This window comes from Quercus suber, unplaced genomic scaffold (assembly GCF_002906115.3).
Source record: "Quercus suber isolate HL8 unplaced genomic scaffold, Cork oak 2.0 scaffold_220, whole genome shotgun sequence".
NCBI lineage: Eukaryota > Viridiplantae > Streptophyta > Magnoliopsida > Fagales > Fagaceae > Quercus > Quercus suber.
The window spans coordinates 27,530-45,545 of NW_027069678.1; the positions used below are offsets into that span (position 1 = coordinate 27,530).

The window sequence follows — 18,016 nt, forward strand, 5'->3', positions numbered from 1 at the left end:
TTAGCCCCGTTTCCAAATCATTTAGGAAATTAACAACTCTAGTGTGTTAGACTCGAGTTCACTGTAGCAACTAGAGTCTAAGAGACTCGTTTTATGTGTTCTACGAAGCATGGAACTCGAGCCTGTGGAGCTCAAGTTCCTTAAAGTGAAATTGAGCCTTACAGGCCCGATATAGTTCCTCACTAAAACTGTTTCACACTACGAAGTCCGAGCTTCTTCATCACTGAACCTCAACCAACCTAAACTCACAAGTCCAAGCTTCTTCTTTGTCATTGAAACCTCAACCCACCCAAACCCACACAACGAAGAGTACAAGTCCAAGCTTCTTCTTCGTCACTAAAACCTCAACCCACCCAAACCCGCACTACGAGCTCCAGCGAGGACAAGGAGGCACCACGCCGGTGTAGATGAACCACCACGCCGTTCCGAACACAATACTGCCAAGGCCCACCGAGTCCAACTCTGAGTTTCAAGTCAACATCCGAGCCGCAATCACGACATTGATCAGGTGGGTTTGTTGATTTCATTATGGGTCTCTCTAGGTTTGCTTGGATTTGTTGGAGAAGAATAGTTTGTTCTTGCTAAGAGAGTATTGAAATCGAGTCTATAAGACTCGATTTCAATTTAAAGGAAATCAATTTCTACGGACTCGATTTCAATGATAGAAAACGAATCTAACAGACTTGATTTCAATGACAAAAAACAAGTCTAATAGACTCGATTTCTAAGAGCAAAATCGAGTCTAACAAACTCGATTTGTTAGATTGCTAAATAATTTCAAAACCTTGCTAACTAATGAAATTGTTTAAGTGATTTGGTTATTTTGAAAAAAAAAAATCTGAAAACGATGTAATAAATGAATAAAACAAAGCCAAATATTAAACTAGAGAATTCTAAACGGCGATACACAATAATCAACTCGGGGGGACATAAATAAATGAACAAATGAAGTATGGCTTTTATGTATCTCTTACATCTGGGTAAACAATGTAATAAAATTCTAGCTTAAAAAGCTTGGTTGTACTATGACATGGTATATTACAGGTAAGTTACACGACGTGCTGCAATCAATTAGGCCTGTATATAGTAACATATTGTTTCCAGCATCTGTGCGCCGCCCCCCCCCACCCCCCCCCAAACATGGTTAAGTGTCCAAGATCACAATGCAATCTCAGTGTACCAGATGTCAATAGTCAAATCACTACACAATAAAGCAATTCTCTCTCTGCATGATTGTCATTCTCAGTGACCTTTTCAATTGCTCTTAAAACTGTCCTGTTAGAGAAAAATAGTCTGGTTTGCAGATCTTCGATTTGGGAAATACAACACGGTTCGTGATTTCCACAACTTCAACCACGCAAAAGGTGTTTATCAGCGGTCAAGATCCTATAACTCACATGAGGCCCCTCAGATGTATCACGCATAGTGATATGCCAATCCATGGCTTTTGCAATCTCTTGAAGTTCATCCATTATGGCAAGAGTGTCACGAATATATACACGCCCACCAGGTCTCAGTATCCGATCCATCTCAAGCATGATTGAAGAAATATTGCATCTGAAACAAAGAAATCAAACAAATTAAGGAAAACCACTAAAATACACCAAGGGGGATCCCAAGCCCACATCATGAGCAAAAACCCTGATAACAAGTAAATGTAGGCCTAATCAACCTTTCTAAACCCGCATTATTCGACATAATTTGGTGCTCCTTATATCAAGTAAATTCAAACATTATTTAAATAAAATCATATTTAAAAACGATAATACAACTTCCCCACTTTAGATCTTAGTAAAGAAGAGCTGTTGATTATAACCAAGAAATTCTGAAATTCTTAGCCAGGCACAATTTTTCAACCCTACATGCCTCTATGCCTGTTCATTAGTTATCTCTATAAAAGAACAAGACAGATGAAGAAAAACAAAAGCACGTAACAGCTTTAATATGGGAATTGACTACCTAGGAATTTTTTAATAAGAGTTGGGCGTACCTTTTTCTCTCGATAGAGAAGAGGCCAGCTGCATGCAAAAAATCATAGGTTCTTGGGTATGTATCAAATGGTTCACACCTGGAAAATAATATGCAAGAATATTTCAGCCACAAAGCAACAGTAACCAATAACTCATAATTAATTTTGATGCAACAATATATGCACACACTCAATTTATAATATAACCAGTTCCAGAATTTAAGTGCAACCTATCCCAAAATGTTAAAAAGTTAACCACAGAGGGAGGAAAAAAAAAAGCAATTACTTGGACAAAGGAAGGGTACATATCAATATGTCAAATATCAAGTAATAAGAACCATCAATTACAGTATCCAAAAAAAAAAATGACCAACTAGATTACTCCAATAATGTACATATTTGATGTGCATATGACCAATAAGATATATATATATATATATATTTTTTGGGAAAAGTAAGTGAGTATTTTATTGAAATATAATACTTCATGAACATGGAAATGTACGCAAAAGAGTCTAAAGACTTACAAAATGCCATGTACAGAAGGAAAATTACTCTAAAAACACAAGAATGAAGTTATAATTAGTAAAACCCCACACCTGAGACCAATAAAACAACAATCTAGCAAACAATTCTATCAAATGTGTCCCTGAAATTTTGAAATCCTCAAATGTAGGACGATTACACTCCCACCATAATATCCACATCAAACACATGACTAATAAAATTATGTAATCCAATCAACTACAGTATCCATATATGTGCGTATTTAAGGTGAAATACAATAAGAAAAAGTTTTAGAAAGTACCAATCATGCATAACTCCAATAAGCCCTCGGTCATATATAACAGGTAAGGTGTTGAAGCCGCTAACAGGGACAACATTCATAACCCAAGAATCAAGATTTTGTTGCTTTAATGCCGTCGCAAATCTGCCAATTCCAGTTTATAGACCATTAATGATGAGAGAAGTATACAAATATAAAATGGAAGAATAAAATATGACATTAATATAGTACCCTCCAAAGCCAGCTCTCATGTCCATTACATTTCTTAATCTAATCTTCTTCCAATGTAAAGCACGAACATAGCTTTCTATTATCTCATTCCAGTATCTTGACTCCGCCTTGAAAAGCTCATTTCTTGATAATAAGGCATCCAGTTGTATGCTCTGAAGCCTATCAGGTGGAGTTTGCAAACGTGCAGGCCATGTAGTAATATTTGCTCCATATCCATTCTCAGGAAGTCGAGTGATGCATGCCTTCAGATCAACATACCTAACATGGTTATGCAAAGAATACTATTACTGACGGCTAAAATACCTCATAAGTCATAACAACAAGAAAAAATTCATTGTGGATGACTGAAAATATTTTTTAAAACAAAATCATCAAATTATCGGCAAATATATCTTAACTGTCTGAAGATGAATAAAAATCCTCTATTCCACCGTCTGTGTGTCCACTTTATGTTCCACCAATCATAGTCTGTCACATGTATCTTCTTCTTCTTTTTTTCGTTATTAACCAAAGTTTAAAATGAGAAGGGAGAAAGAAAATAAACCAGACACATGGCATACTGCAGTTGGTGGAGCATTAAGTGGAACACTACAAGTAGGACAAATGATTTATATTTTAAAAATACCATCAACATCATTCAAGCATGTGTTCTCAGATCTTTTCCACTGGAGAAAATCACAAAGAATAACCTGCACAGCTTTAATGCAGGGACAAGTAGAAAGGTCTAAGTAGTGAATTGGATTTTTTTGTATTTTGATCAGTAAAAGCAAATTTTATTCATAAATAAATAAATACAACACAACCACAGTACACAGGCAGTGTACAGGGGTCAAGTAGTGAATTGGAATTAAAAAGCATCATGGTAAGGGGGGCCAGTGAACGATAGAGCACCAAAGCACGCTGACTTTGATGGTCTGAAAGAAAAAGAATCAAAGGACGGTTGAAAGATGATGAGTGAAAAAATGATAATCCCTTGTTCTTAATTCAAGAAGTTTGTTTTAAAATATAAAGCAACCATTATATTTACTTTTTATATATGGGAAAGCTCTACTTGATCAAACAAGAGCCACAATATTTACTAACAAAATATCTTAGGTTTGACAGATGTCTTAAAAAGAAAAATAGGTGATGAACGGCAGAATTGCAAACACACCAAACATTGTCTGGGTCATCATCTTGATCACACAGTGGAGGTACAGTTCCTGCCTCACGGTTTAAATAACAGCTGTTGTTAAATGGCTTCCGCCATATTGCAACATATCCATCTTTTTTCACAAAGTCCCAGCAGAGACGAGCAGTAAGGTTGAGCATCTCTGAAATATAGAGGCAAATAAACATGCGTGATTAATACAGACAACAACCAACTCAAATAAATGTTCAGGTCAGAAAGACCAGCAAAGTAACATCTGTTAAACTACCACTTTAAACAAGAATACCATGAAAAAAAAAAAAAAAAAAAATTGCTGGTAGTAATACCTTTCCATTGTTCTTCCAGGATTTCTTCATGCTTATAAACAGGCTGAGCTGCCCAAACAAAGTATCCTCCTGCGCGGAGCATCCTATTGACCTCAAGAAGTAATATTCCATCTTCATCCCAAAGTAATGGAAGGATGAGCTTGGGGTTCAAAAAACCCATTAAGTGTGTGTGCAGCATACCAATAAAAAAAGCAATGAAAGGATATGATTAAAAAAAAAATAATTAAACCAAATTTATATAATTTTTTTTAGGAGGATTAAAACAGCAATATTGGAGAAAACTTGTGTCAAAAGTTCACCAGGAGCAGTTTTTCAAACAATAGGAAAAACTAATCCATTTTACTAGTAAGTAAAAAAGAGTAAGTGAGCACAACAAAATGGCACCAAAAAACAAGAACCTTATAAACACTCTAATGCTTGATCAATTTTCCTTCTTCTTATCTAACAAGGATAAAACCAATATGCAAACAAAAAGGACATACCATCACGAGTCCAATTGATTCTACATCGTGAACAGTGTATCAAGTCAAAAGCTTGGCTTGGATACAATAAGCGTTGAGTGGCAAATGCTGCCACCATTGCCGGTACACCACGCTCAAGTGCAAATTGAATCTGGTTTTCATGAACATCCTTGGGTGCAACAGACATGGTGATGACACCCCGTGACAGCAAATAGGCTCCAAAACTAGCTACACCACACCCAACATCTAAAACAACTCGGGTATGATGACCAAAAGCAATTTCAGGGACCATCTACACATACAGATGAGAAATTTAAACATTAAAAACAAAATACAATACCCAATTCCTAGATTCCATCCCAGAATTTAAAAAATAATAACCTTATTAATATGATCCAAGTACTCATCTGCCCCATGTATAAACTGTGTACCACCTCCAGGAAACTTAAACTTGTCCTTCTCTCTTGTAATCCAGTTTTGACCCCCTTTATCCTCGACTAGACGAGTATGAGGAACATTGTCGAACCAAACCTACGACAAAACCCAGCATCTCCATTAACAAAATACATTTATGTTTTTATTCGAACTAGTGACCTCTGCTTCATCAGGTGCAGTCCAATAAACTTTCATATTGGCAACCAATGAGATATTAAGCAATGAAATATTTGTCAACAATGAAGTGTTCACTCAATCACCATGTAAATCTAACTTAATACCAATTTTGATCAAAACCCAGATTAAATTCCAGGCATTTTCATCATAGAATTGCAAGTGAACCTAGCAAAAACGTAAAGGTAGAGAAACAAAAACGATACCTCGTCCCGGCTTTTCGGCCACGGAATCGGAGTCCGGTACTTACTGGGCGCCGGAACCAAGCAATCCAATCCATGACCTTCCTCCGGGCAATGCCGCTCGAATCGCTCCCCTCTCTCCGTCGATTCCAGCTTCTTAATCGCCTCCACATTATCCAAACACGGAATATACTCACTCATACTTGTCGGACACATCCTAAACTTCGTAACCCTAACCCTACTCCCCTTATCCGTATCCGAACCTCCATCGCCAACCTTCGTCTCGTTCCTCCACTCCTCCACCAAATCGCCTTCGCCGAACTGACCGACCTCGAACTCCTCCGACATCGTCCCATTGTCGTTCACGATCCCGAATCGCTGAAACGGCGGCGGCGGCGGCGGTGCCGAGATCGCGATCGAGGCTGGGACTTGGGCTTGGTCTAGGGTTTTGTCGGTGACGATGGATTGGGTGTCGTTTTGGCCAATGAGGGCGGAGAGGTTAAACGACTTGTCGTTGTTGGGAGAGAGCGCGACACCGGAGGAAGACGAAGAAGGATTTTGGCGCGAGGTGTTGAAGAAAATGAGTTGTTGGTACCCATCGGACCAGTGCTTGCCCAAGTAAAAGAATGTGATCGAAATTACAAAGAAAGCTGAGATTTTCAACACCACCGGTGTTTTTAACAATTCCCCATTTACGAGGGCTTTCATTTTCTTCCTCTGTTTTGTGCTTGTATCAAATTGAAAAGAGAGTCATAGAAGAAAAAAAAAACGTAGATGTTAGATCCGTGTGGCCGAAGAAATGTGAGCTTTTTGGAGTGACTGTGTTGTGAGTGTGAGACTGGTGGTGATTTTGAGGAATTGGGGGATTTGTTAGAGTGACAGGGGTGATGGATATCAGGATATGAGGCTGTTTTTATTATACACGTGGTGGGATTTGGGGGTGGGGAGTATGGAAGTTTGGAATTTAGCGGGAAATTGATAGCCATTCGTGTAAAATCTCTCCGGGGATTTTGACTTGAGTTTACCGGTTAATTAATGAAGTTGAAATCTTATCAGTTATCATTTGAAAGGAACCTTCAAAAGTATTGGTTATGGACTTATAAGATGTAAGTTCGATTGTGAGTATTGATAAGCATGAAATCATGTAGGGTCCTTATTCATCGATTTGATATAAACCAACGTTGCAACTAATTAATGGCTGAGCCATTTTAGGGACTAACAGAAAACTGTTAAAGTTATTATAAATTTTATTTAAAAAATTTAGGTGCGTGAAATATTTTTTGAAACTTAAAAAAAATAAAATAAAGTAATTTATTTTTTATAACTTTTTTATATTTTTCATAAAAGTATTATTAATCTTTTTATTTAAAACTATTCATTAACAAATGTCATAAGCCCGCATCAATTAATATGATCATTTTATAATATATAAAATATAAAACTTAAATAATCATGTAATAATTAACGTGATTGGTGTGCTTTAACTATTTAATAAATGAATGTTTAATTGTATTTTAATTGTTTGGTGATAAATCAGTTTAATTCGTAATATTATTTTCTAGTACTACTTTAGTAAAATGTTTTATATATATATATATATATATATTTTTTTTTTTTGCTAAACATTACAAGAGAGAGGAGGGTATTTTTAAAGAGCCAGGGGTCAAGGCCAACTTAATGAATTTGGGGGCCCTGGGCGAAAACTTTAAACAGGACCTTTTATTATATTTTATTATAAATTTATATATATTTTTTCAATTAAAATTTATTTTTCTTGCTTTTTGAGAAGCAAAATTACTAATTAAGTTTTTGCATTCAAGTTCTGCTAACATTTCCTTTTCAATAGATAATATAGCTAATCCACTTAATTTTTCTTGTGACATAATTGATCTTAAATAAGATTTTATTAATTTTAATTTTGAAAAAAATTTTGCGAATGCAACTGTAACAAGTATAGTTAGTAATATTCTGAAAGTAACACATGAATTTGGAAAAGATTCTAACATCTTTATATAATTTAGTACATTAATTGGAGAGTTTTCATTTTTTTGCAAAATTTCTTATAAAAACAAAACAAAGCGTGTAGGACCAGGATCCATGCTTTAAGTGGGTTCCATTCCATAATCTTCTAGAAAATACTAAATTTGATCCACTAAAACCAGCACACTATCCATTCATACCACTAAATCTAGTTAAAAATAAAAAATTTAAAAAAAATAAAAATAAAAATAAAAAACCGTGTAGGACTAGGATCAATGCTTGAAGCTTTTAAGTGGATTCCATTCTATAGTCTTCTAGAAAATACTAAAGAAATCAAGATTTAAAAGTAAAAACAAAAAAGAGTAACGAGTACAACAAAAGTTAAGCCAAAAAGGGGAATGAAAACCCAGCAGCAAAGATAATTCCATGAAGAATACCAAAGATGCAAAGAGAAGAAAAAACAAAAAAAACGAACCTAAAATGAAGATCTGTGAACACACCAAGTGTATTGCTAACACCAATTGATGAGTAAGCCAACAAAAAAAGTGTTTTTTTAGAATCAAAATGGAGAGAGTGAGTGTTTTTTTCTTCTTTCTTTTTTTTGCCTTTTGTTACTTGTCTATTCTTTCTTTTTTCTGCCTTTTGTTATCTTTTCTTCTGCATTTTGTTACTTGTACATTGAGAAAATCAGTATCTCTCTTTCTCTCCCTCTCTACATTTCAAACAATAAACATGAGTTTTCTTAATGAAATGTGATACAAAGGTTTGATCCAGATAATACTTGGATGTGGTTTTTTTTTTTTTTTTGAGAAAGCTAAAGATTTGGTGATATGATTGAACTTCATGTCATTTCAGCATTTTGCTTTGTGAGAAATGGTTAGAAATAGCTTGTTTCTTCTCAATTTTCAATTTGGGGCTTAAATCATTTGGGCGGGGCCTTAACTCTTTTGGGCAGACCTTACTTCCCTTTTTTTTTTTTTTCTTTTTTTTTTCTCATATAAAAAAGCAACATTATATAATATATTAGTACTATTGGGAGGGCCCAAAGCGGTGGCCTAAATGGCCTATAAGTTTAGCTGGCCTTGCCAGGGGTATTCCCTCCCTCCAAGAACAACCTCAGAGCTTGTTTGGATTGAGGAAAGAGGAATGAAAAATGGAAGGAAATAAAGTAAAGTTGACTAAAAATATGCTAATTTTGGACTAATTCTACTCTACTCTCTCTTCTTCTCCCTCAATCCAAACAAACCATCAAGGATAAGCACATTAATGCCCAAGCTCGTTACAAGAACAACCTGGATGCATGAGGACAACGTCAGAATAGTACTGCAAGGTTCTCAGAGCACATTATTTATATCCATCGAAACAAAGATCTTAAGTGACGAGCCGTGTCTTTGACAACAACACTCACGAGGTAAATCCTTTCCTCAAAGTGACGAGCAAGTGCGCTTGAACTATAAGAGGAAGTTGATAGCCCTATGGCATGCATGATGCTTGCGACATACAGAATATAGCCATTCAATAAATTATTTGTCAACCACTTCATAAGTGGTAAGAGGTACAAGAAGTTGCCCACCTACATTTTGAACGTCAAGCAACGAGAAAGTTAAGTGAAACACTGAGAGGTCGTACATGGGCGCGATTCAATAAGAAGATCGTTATGGCCAATGATGTGGATGAGAAGGCCACATTTGTAGCATTCATGCGAGTACTTCTACCTTCCTAGTTCCTTTTCTAGTTGTATAGCAAATTTCACATTTTATATTTTTCTAGGTATTGTTTCTTAGGTATATCTAAAACTCTCTGATTAAATTTAACTGTGTGACTTATTGGGCAATACAATATAATCATTTGACTTAATTGGCCAATAAACTTCGACATGTATAATTTTAGCATCCAATTCACTTAGTTAAATTTAATTGGGCTACACTTAAAGGGATATACTTAAATATAACTATCTCACATTTGTTGAAAATGGCATATAATATATATATTAAAATTATTATAATATATATAACATATACTATTGTAATCTTATTTTCTTATATAATTGATTATTAGCGACTCAACCTTGTGGACGTAAATTATTTGAGTTGATTTCTCTATTTTTTTTAATCAAGTAAACTAATTTTTATTTATTTATTTATAATTTCAATGGAGATAGTCCTTCTAAATTGGTGATAGAATTACGTGAAAAATATGTTAAATTAATCACAATAATTTATTTTTTCTTACAACAAATGTTTTCTTTTTTTTAGTTTGACATGTTTCTTACAATAAATGTAAAAAAGAATCCGCCACATTTAGTCTAACTATGCTTCCTAGTCCCTTTTCTTGTTGTCTAACAAATTTCACACTTTATATTTTCCTCTTTTCATAATAAGTTTAATGTAGGTATTGTTCATTAGGTATTATATCTTAAATTCTTTAAATAATTTTATCAATGTGACTTATTGGCTAGTACATTTTGTCATATATAATTTTAGTATTCGAGCTCACATGGTTGAATTTAATTGGGCTACACTTAATAGATGTACTTAAATTTAACTATCTCACATTTCTTAAGATCACACACACATGGTGTGTGTGTGTGGGGGGGGGGGGGGGGGGTGGGGGGAGGGTGAGGCTCGGATGAGGAATATTACCAGGCAATCTTGACCCAAGGAGAAAATAGGCCTGACTTCTCATGATCCCGGCCTAGCACATTGATAAGTGCCCCAATATGGAAACCGAGGAAATGGCTTGCCCAAGGAGCAAACACTCCTTGGAGAATTGTAGATAAGCCACTGGGGCCAAGACATTGTGACCGAGGAAAGAAGTGGAGGTGTACAATTATAAAAGAGCCCCAGATAAAATATCCATCACTTCTGTATTCAATGCATTGCACCAGCTCAACTGACCACATTAATGACAAAATGACTCCTGAACAGTGCCCTCTTAGCTAACAACACATTCCACCACCTCTAGCAAGGCCTTGATGGGACAAGCATTTGAATGAGAAATGGTGACTGTCCAAGTGAAGGGCTGAGATGCATTCCAGGTGGTAACCAAATAAGAGATCAAGTGCAATCAAGAACTTTGTAACCAAATAAGAAATATAATCAAACTATCAGAGGCCCCTCGGACCATCCTGAGGAAGCAATTATACCTATATTTTCCTATCTTTCCCTTCTTTCTTTCATTTGGAAATATTTCATTGATTGCACAACCCTCTCTTAATCATCTGACATACTCAATTAAGTTTGAAAAGTTGATCTTGATAACCTATCTCTATAAATTAATTGTATTGCGCCACGATAAAGCATCAGAACATTTCCTTTGGGTTGGGCCACTAGTTTTTGGCCCACACAATATATAACATATTATCGTAATATTATTTTCTTATATAATTGATCATTAGTCACTTACTCTTGTTGATATAGGTATACTAACCACAAATTATTTGTGTTGAATAATTTTCTTTTCTTTACAAAAATAGCTAAAATTTTCACAACAAAATTTAGTGTCTAATTGAACATTTAGGTATGGTTCCAATGGAGACAATCATTTTAAATTAGTGATATAATTATGTAAAAGAGATGGCACACTAATCACACCAATTTTATTTTATTTTTGTTTCTTACAACAAATGTGCTTTTTTTTTCTTTTCTTTTTTTTTTTTTTTTTTGAGAAGTTTCTTACAACAAACGTGAAAGAGAATCCGCCGCTTCTCTAGTCAATAAAAGTAACAGAAAAAAAGTTAAAATTTTGGTTGGTATAGCAAATTACGCAGCATTTCTGAGTTTACACGTCACTCTAATCTCCAGCTGACCACCACGCAGCAAGCAGTACTACCCACTTTTCAGACCCGTACCCAAAAAAAACACACAACATTATACACAACACGAGGCTTTGAAGACCCTTTTATTTTCTATTTCTATTTCTAGGCCGCCCACAATTAGGTCCCGTTATATATAAAAGGCGCCCTCACTGTTCTATTCTCTCTCTCTCACAATCATACACTTTTTTTTTTTTGGTTTCATTACATTCCCATCTCTCACTGCTCCTCAGCTCCGTCACGGCAAAACCCTAATTTCCCTGCTTTCCGTCCAATTACTCCGCCGAAAATTCCCAAATTGCCCCCAATTCATGCTGCGAATTACTCTCCGATGAACAGAAAGCCTCCGGGAATCGCCGAATCAAGCGAACCCATGGCGAATCCCAAGCCCGGCGCCGACAATGGCTCGTCTTCCAGCTTCATCAGCGAAACAGTGAACGGAACGCACCGTTTCACGGTGCAAGGTTACTCGCTGGCCAAAGGGATGGGCGTGGGTAAATACATAATGAGCGACACGTTCACGGTGGGCGGTTACGACTGGGCGATTTACTTTTACCCCGACGGTAAAAACCCCGAGGACAATTCGATGTACGTCTCGGTGTTCATCGCGCTCGCGAGCGATGGTACGGACGTGAGGGCTTTGTTCGAGTTGTCGATGGTGGATCAGAGTGGGAATGGGAATAACAAGGTGCATAGCCATTTTCAACGCGCGCTTGAGAGTGGTCCGTATACGCTTAAATACAGAGGCAGCATGTGGTATGTGATAGCTTTTTCTTTTTTCTTTTTTTTTCTTTTTTTTGATTTCGTGGATTTTTGTTGTTGTTGCATTGTGGTTTTTGGAATTAGGGTTTTAGAGCTGGGGATTTGGGGGGAATTGGGAATTATTTTGGTTTTTACAGTGGCTTGAATTCAATTTAATTGAATTGAAAGGTTTTAGGGATGTTTGTGTGTGTTTATGGTTAGTTTTAATCAAAAAAGAATGATAAGTTTTAATTTAGGTTGATAATTGAGTAAGCTTTTCTGGTGGATTATGGCATGCAAATGATAATTGAGTGTGAGAGGAATGATTTGATGTGGGAGAAGTGTGTAATTCAGTAGCTAATTTAGTAACTTAATGGTCTTCATTAACAATTGTGAGTTATTTTATGTTGTCAATTTTGTATGGATGTTATATTTTGAAGAAGGGTGTGCTTATTTTATTTTATTATCGGTAAGTTAGGCATGCGCACTTGATGGGTCTTGAACCCACGACCTCACCCTCCACCTTATTTTTACAAGGGGATGAGGTTCCATATAAAGCTTTGAAGAAGGCTATTTTAAAATGGAAGAAGCAGCTATTCATGCATGTACATTATGACCATTCTGGTTAGGAAAATCATTAGGATATGACTTATTTATAATATCAATGGGAGAGCTAGGAGGAAATTGTTGGGGAAAACCAGAAATGAAAAAATCACTATATTTGTTAGAAGTGGAGGAACCAGTTATGCTCTCCTTTGTTGGACTTCTATTAGACTAGCTTATGAGCGGTGCATTGGTTCATAGGAATGCTAAATTTAAAGAGGAGCTTTGGAAGAAAAATAGGAAAATCTGGATCTGAAAGCCTAGTTATGAAAAAAGGACATATTGCCAGAAATAGAGGATACCTACTGAGAAGTTCCATTTTACTCATTTTCTATGTATGATATGATTTGAGATAATGGTGGATTTTATCATTTATAAATTTCTCATATAGTTTTTGTTTGTATTTTCTAGCTAAATGCTCTATTGTGGCCAGAGGTGGAATTTAGATTTTTAAGCCTTCTAGTTCTGGGACACATTTATAAGAAGTTGAAGCATTCAATTGCTATTAGAGTTGGATCTACTAATTTTCATTTAAAGACACACTATGTAGTTTTATGATTTACTAAAATTTTCTGGATATAAATCAAATCTACTGACCTAATTGTTTGACACCATGAAGCTTTATAAGGAGAACCAAGGTTTGAATCACTCCTCCCCCGCTTGTTGTAATAATTGAATTATCAAAATTAAAAAATTAAAAATTAAAAATTATTTAACAGTTTTTTTAATTCTTGCATTATGCCCGCTGAGCTGCCTGTCATGGGATAATCATCATCAAGCTTTCATACTCGTGCATATTTACAAATTATTCTACAAAAATTCTATTTTGATTAATCTTGGTCCTCTGCTCCACCGTTGTGCTTTTTCATATATTTACATATATATATATATATATATATTTTTTTTTTTGGGGGTGGGGGGGCATGAGATTTATGTGTTGTACTAATTTGGCTGTTGCACATGCATTTCAGGGGTTACAAGCGATTTTACAGAAGAAATCTTTTAGAAGCTTCTGACTATTTAAAGGATGATTGCCTTGTCATGTACTGTAAGGTTGGAGTTGTCAGAAATCATCTTGAGTGCCCTAAATTGCGTACTATTTCTGTACCCCTGTCAGATATGGGTCAAGGTTTTAAGGACTTGCTAGACTCTGAAGTTGGGTGTGACATAGTTTTCCAGGTTGGCAATGAACTGTTCAAAGCTCATAAGTTGATACTTGCTGCTCGTTCTCCTGTATTTAGAGCCCAGTTTTTTGGACTTGTTGGGAATCCTAACATAGATAAAGTAGTAGTAAAGGATATTGACCCCTTCATCTTCAAGGTAATGCCTCTTGATCATATTGTTCCCTTTTGGTACAATTCTAAGGAAGAGAAATGATTTGATCATGTGAACATCTTTTAAGATTCTTCTCTATGTGTGTGTTGCACTTTGGTAGATTGGAAATGTGTTCCTTACTGCAATTGCTTTACTATTTTGCATTATGCTGTTAAGATGTATATTGTTAATTGAGTAGCTGCAGAATCATGGACATAAATATGACAATTTGGTGTGGATATTATTGCTCTTTGAGAGAGAGAGAGAGAGTCTAGGCTATAATGTTTGAGGCATTGACATTGATACAGTCTTTGTATATCAGCCCCTAGCACATGCATTCTGTAATTTTTGATGATCTATGAGCTGTATGGCTTGATATCACTAGTATGTGAAGAGCTTAGAAAAACTAATTGCAAATAACTTGAAATACTCCTAATCCCGAAGCTTAATATGAAACCTTGGAAACCTTGGAAAATTTATAAAATAAAAGGCTTCCCAATGTCACAGCATGCATATGGATATTTCTTCTTTTTTGGGGGGGGGGGGGGGAGGGGGAAGGGGAAGGAGTTATGGGATGTAGTTCGATTTGAAGTTAGAATAAAATTGACTAATAACTGTTGTATGAAAAAGTGAATGAAAGTAAATAGACTTTTAAACACTGCATTTTCTGTGTTTTCTAATATGCTGGAATTTGGCATGACATATTGTGTAGAGAGACATTACTAAAAGTTTTGTTTCCTGAGCTATTCCAAATTGCTAGGGATAGATGTGCTACAGTGGTGAACTATATGGGCTGGTGAAATGGTAATTTCCGTTGGAATCCAAGTTTCATTCGGGCAGTGCAAGACTAGGAGTTAGAATCTTTGGTCTTTTTTCTTGATTATATTACCTACTAACATTTGTGGATTACTCTTATCTTAAAAAAAAAAAAAAAACATTTGTGGATTACTGATGATAAAATGATATGGTCCCTTCAAGCAGTCAGTTTTGAGTTTAAAACTTTCTACTTGGCTTTACAATCACATGGGGATGTTTCATATCCTTGGAGGAGAATTTGGATGGTTAAAGCCCCACCAAGAGTGGCAATAATCACATGGACACTGGTTGATTAATGATTTAGATCCTTTGCTGCGTATGAATGCTGGCAGAAAATAAAGGAAAACTGAGCTAGAAAAGTGGCCAAACGGTACCATTTATTTTTGGGTCAGTACGGTGCTGTTTAGGGGGTTTCTTGATCAGTCTCAGATCCCAGAATGGCAAAACTGAAACCCTCAGTTCAGTGCCAAATCCCTTCTCCACACTGACCGCACCAAACTGGGTTCAGCCCCAGTAAATTCTGTTCTTAAAAGAATTAAAGTTAAGTGTAAAATATAAAAGGATAGAAGAAAGCTAATGATTGAAACCTATGATCTGTGTGGTGCTTTGAAATTACTAGCGGTGATTCTTTAATGGTTAGAAAAAGGTAAAAAGATTTGTAATATTAAGTTGCTCTGCTGTTATTTTGTTATGTGGCTTAGCTGCACTTTAAAATGGAAGTCTTGAAGCCTATTTTTTCCTAAAAAGTCAAACCATAAATGTTATCAAAGTATGAAATGCTTTTGTTTAGAACATTTATATTGAGTCGCATGGACCTTTATCTGTTTTTTCAGGCGATGCTTCTGTTTATCTACACCGACAAACTTCCTGATGTAGACGAAGTTGAGAGCACAGTTACCATGTGCTCATCCACTGTCATGGTTCAGCATCTATTGGCTGCTGCTGACCTATATAATCTGGATCGACTGAAATTATTATGTGAATCAGAATTGTGTAACGCAATCAATATTGACACAGTGGCGACAATACTTGCCTTAGCAGAGCAACACCACTGTCCACAGCTCAAGGACATCTGTTTAAAGTTCACAGCAAATCCAGCAAACTTGGGAGGTGTGTATTACCCATAGTAGTGATGTGCAAAGTCTCTGGTTATGTCAATCTTTTATTATGTTCTGCTTAATCTAGAATATTAAGGCTTCATCATACATAGGTACCTTGTCAAATATTTTCAAGATATATTAATCATTTACAATGGTCCAGTTTTCCAATTGTTTCTTTCTTGAAAAGGCAGTATGAAAAAAGTTTTTTACATATTGTGTAACTGTTAAATACCAGTTTAAAAGTGTGAACTCATTAGGCTGTCTTCACAAGTGTATTAATAAAGCAATCAAATGCAGTTTTCAGTGCAAAATTTTATTGAAAGAGGTTAAGCTTGTTTAAATAGCTGGCTTGCCTTCTCTTCTGTATATATCCTATGTACTAGGGCATTGCCTTTCCCCACATCCCCATCTCCCCCATTCTGCTAATGATAACACTTTTTTTTTTTTTTAAATTTTAAATTATTGAATATTTTGAGCAATTATATACAAATGAAGCCTACAAAATTTTCTAATTGACTTGGCTGCATGCTTTATAGGTCAAATGTGCGAGGATGAGGCCGTGTTTCACACACGTCTTTGATGTATGAGTTCTCGCATCATTTAGGATCGCACGTTTGCAAAATTTGTCTGTATGAAAAAAACATTCCTTGTTTAAATGCATGACTTTATGTTGTCTTGAACATATTATTTGAGTGTGTCTTCACTTTTTGTGTTGTTTATCCAAATTTATAATTTTGTTATACATGATCTTTGCCAAAGAAAGTACGCATGTTTCACAATCTTTTGTGACGGGAGAATTCCCTTGTTTTGAGGGTAAGAGTTGTGCTGTATGTTGAAGTAATCATATCCTTTCATGTTTGTAGCGGTAATGAAGTCAGAAGCTTTTGGGCACTTGGAGGAGAGCTGCCCCTCATTGTTGTCAGAGCTGCTGGCAACATTTGCATCAATGGATGAGAACCCAAATTCTCCATTGAGTAGGAAGAGGAGTAGCAGCAGTGTATTTGGGCTAGATCTAGCAGGAGATGGTGCCGAAGCAGAATCAGTGAATCCCAATGGCAGGCGCTTGAGGAGGCGATTGTAGTCTGTTTAGTAACCTTTAGTGCTCAGAACCATTAAACCTAGAAGTTGTCTCATAAACAGAACTTTAGTTATGTATAACATTCTAGTCACTCATTATGTTCCTCTGAGTTAGTTCCTGTATAAAGTTTTAGGTTCTGAAAGGTGAAATTTGTCCCAAACTTCCACATTATCAAGTTAATTACTTTGGGCATCACTGAACTTTACGAGGGACTTGAATGGCATTGCCGTTTCTCAAAAAAAAAAGAAAAAAAGAATGGCATTGCCGATTTTTTTTTTTTCCTGTGGGATGTGAAGGTGTAAACTATTAATTAATGAAATGTCATTATAAAAGAGGGTAATTATCCAAATAATTTTGTACCGAGTAAATCCTAACAGCCATGGATTCTCAAATAAAATAACAGCTACACCCACTTTTGATTCTTCCATCTTTACAATGAGAGAGTATTTCTTGTGACAGGCATCTTAAATAATCCATATAAGTATGTAACAATCCAATAAGTATAAACCATGTAGGAGGTTGAGGTTGATGGGATTAATTCTGATAACGGATCACATTCTATGGGCCATTCTCTATTGTTTACCCGTATTGGTCCTTTAATGCCTCCTATTAGTTGATGAGGATGATTCTTTTTCTTTGGACACTACATATTTTAATATGAAAAAAAACTACATCAACTTTGGTCCTTTCATCCTCCATTATAAGATACAGAATTCCCGAGTCCTCCTAATGGAACTTTAGCCGGCGAGGGTGATCTTCAGAAGTTGGGGGGACAAATGTTTTAGGTCTATATTTCTCGTGGACTATACTCTCAATCATACCCTCTACTCTAAGGCAACCAACCAAAAAAAAAAA

The 18,016-nt window shown here is 35.8% G+C and overlaps 2 protein-coding genes across 3 annotated transcripts; one reads left to right on the top strand and one right to left on the bottom strand.

Annotated features, from left to right (window-relative positions):
• Window positions 1–904: 904 nt before the first annotated feature.
• LOC112031562 (probable methyltransferase PMT11) lies at window positions 905–6,583 on the bottom strand. Its single transcript, XM_024064247.2, has 9 exons — window positions 5,740–6,583; window positions 5,306–5,455; window positions 4,946–5,216; window positions 4,464–4,574; window positions 4,141–4,300; window positions 2,988–3,245; window positions 2,778–2,900; window positions 1,991–2,068; window positions 905–1,557 (listed from the first exon to the last, which is right to left on the bottom strand). Exons 1-9 carry the CDS (start codon window positions 6,421–6,423, stop codon window positions 1,350–1,352), a joined length of 2,043 nt encoding a protein of 680 aa, XP_023920015.2. The 5' UTR covers window positions 6,424–6,583; the 3' UTR covers window positions 905–1,349.
• A 5,030-nt stretch (window positions 6,584–11,613) lies between these two features.
• On the top strand, window positions 11,614–17,356 carry LOC112031563 (BTB/POZ and MATH domain-containing protein 3). 2 transcript variants are annotated; one of them, XM_024064249.2, is made up of 5 exons: window positions 11,614–12,265; window positions 13,825–14,173; window positions 15,817–16,093; window positions 16,620–16,664; window positions 16,947–17,061. In XM_024064249.2, exons 1-4 carry the CDS (start codon window positions 11,841–11,843, stop codon window positions 16,661–16,663), a joined length of 1,095 nt encoding a protein of 364 aa, XP_023920017.2. In that variant the 5' UTR covers window positions 11,614–11,840; the 3' UTR covers window position 16,664; window positions 16,947–17,061. The 2 variants fall into 2 exon arrangements, with proteins under 2 accessions (XP_023920017.2, XP_023920016.2); XM_024064248.2 differs by lacking the exon at window positions 16,620–16,664 and having other exon boundaries at window positions 11,619–12,265; window positions 16,947–17,356.
• Window positions 17,357–18,016: the final 660 nt, after the last annotated feature.

Coding starts and splice junctions, on each gene's coding strand:
- LOC112031562 (XM_024064247.2), bottom strand. CDS start 6,423: ATGAAAGCCCTCGTAAATGGGGAATTGTTAAAAACACCGGTGGTGTTG. Junction 5,456..5,739: donor GGCCGAAAAGCCGGGACGAG/GTATCGTTTTTG, acceptor GTTTTGTCGTAG/GTTTGGTTCGACAATGTTCC. Junction 1,558..1,990: donor TTCTCTATCGAGAGAAAAAG/GTACGCCCAACT, acceptor TCTTTGTTTCAG/ATGCAATATTTCTTCAATCA.
- LOC112031563 (XM_024064248.2), top strand. CDS start 11,841: ATGAACAGAAAGCCTCCGGGAATCGCCGAATCAAGCGAACCCATGGCG. Junction 12,266..13,824: donor AAATACAGAGGCAGCATGTG/GTATGTGATAGC, acceptor CATGCATTTCAG/GGGTTACAAGCGATTTTACA. Junction 16,094..16,946: donor AAATCCAGCAAACTTGGGAG/GTGTGTATTACC, acceptor TCATGTTTGTAG/CGGTAATGAAGTCAGAAGCT.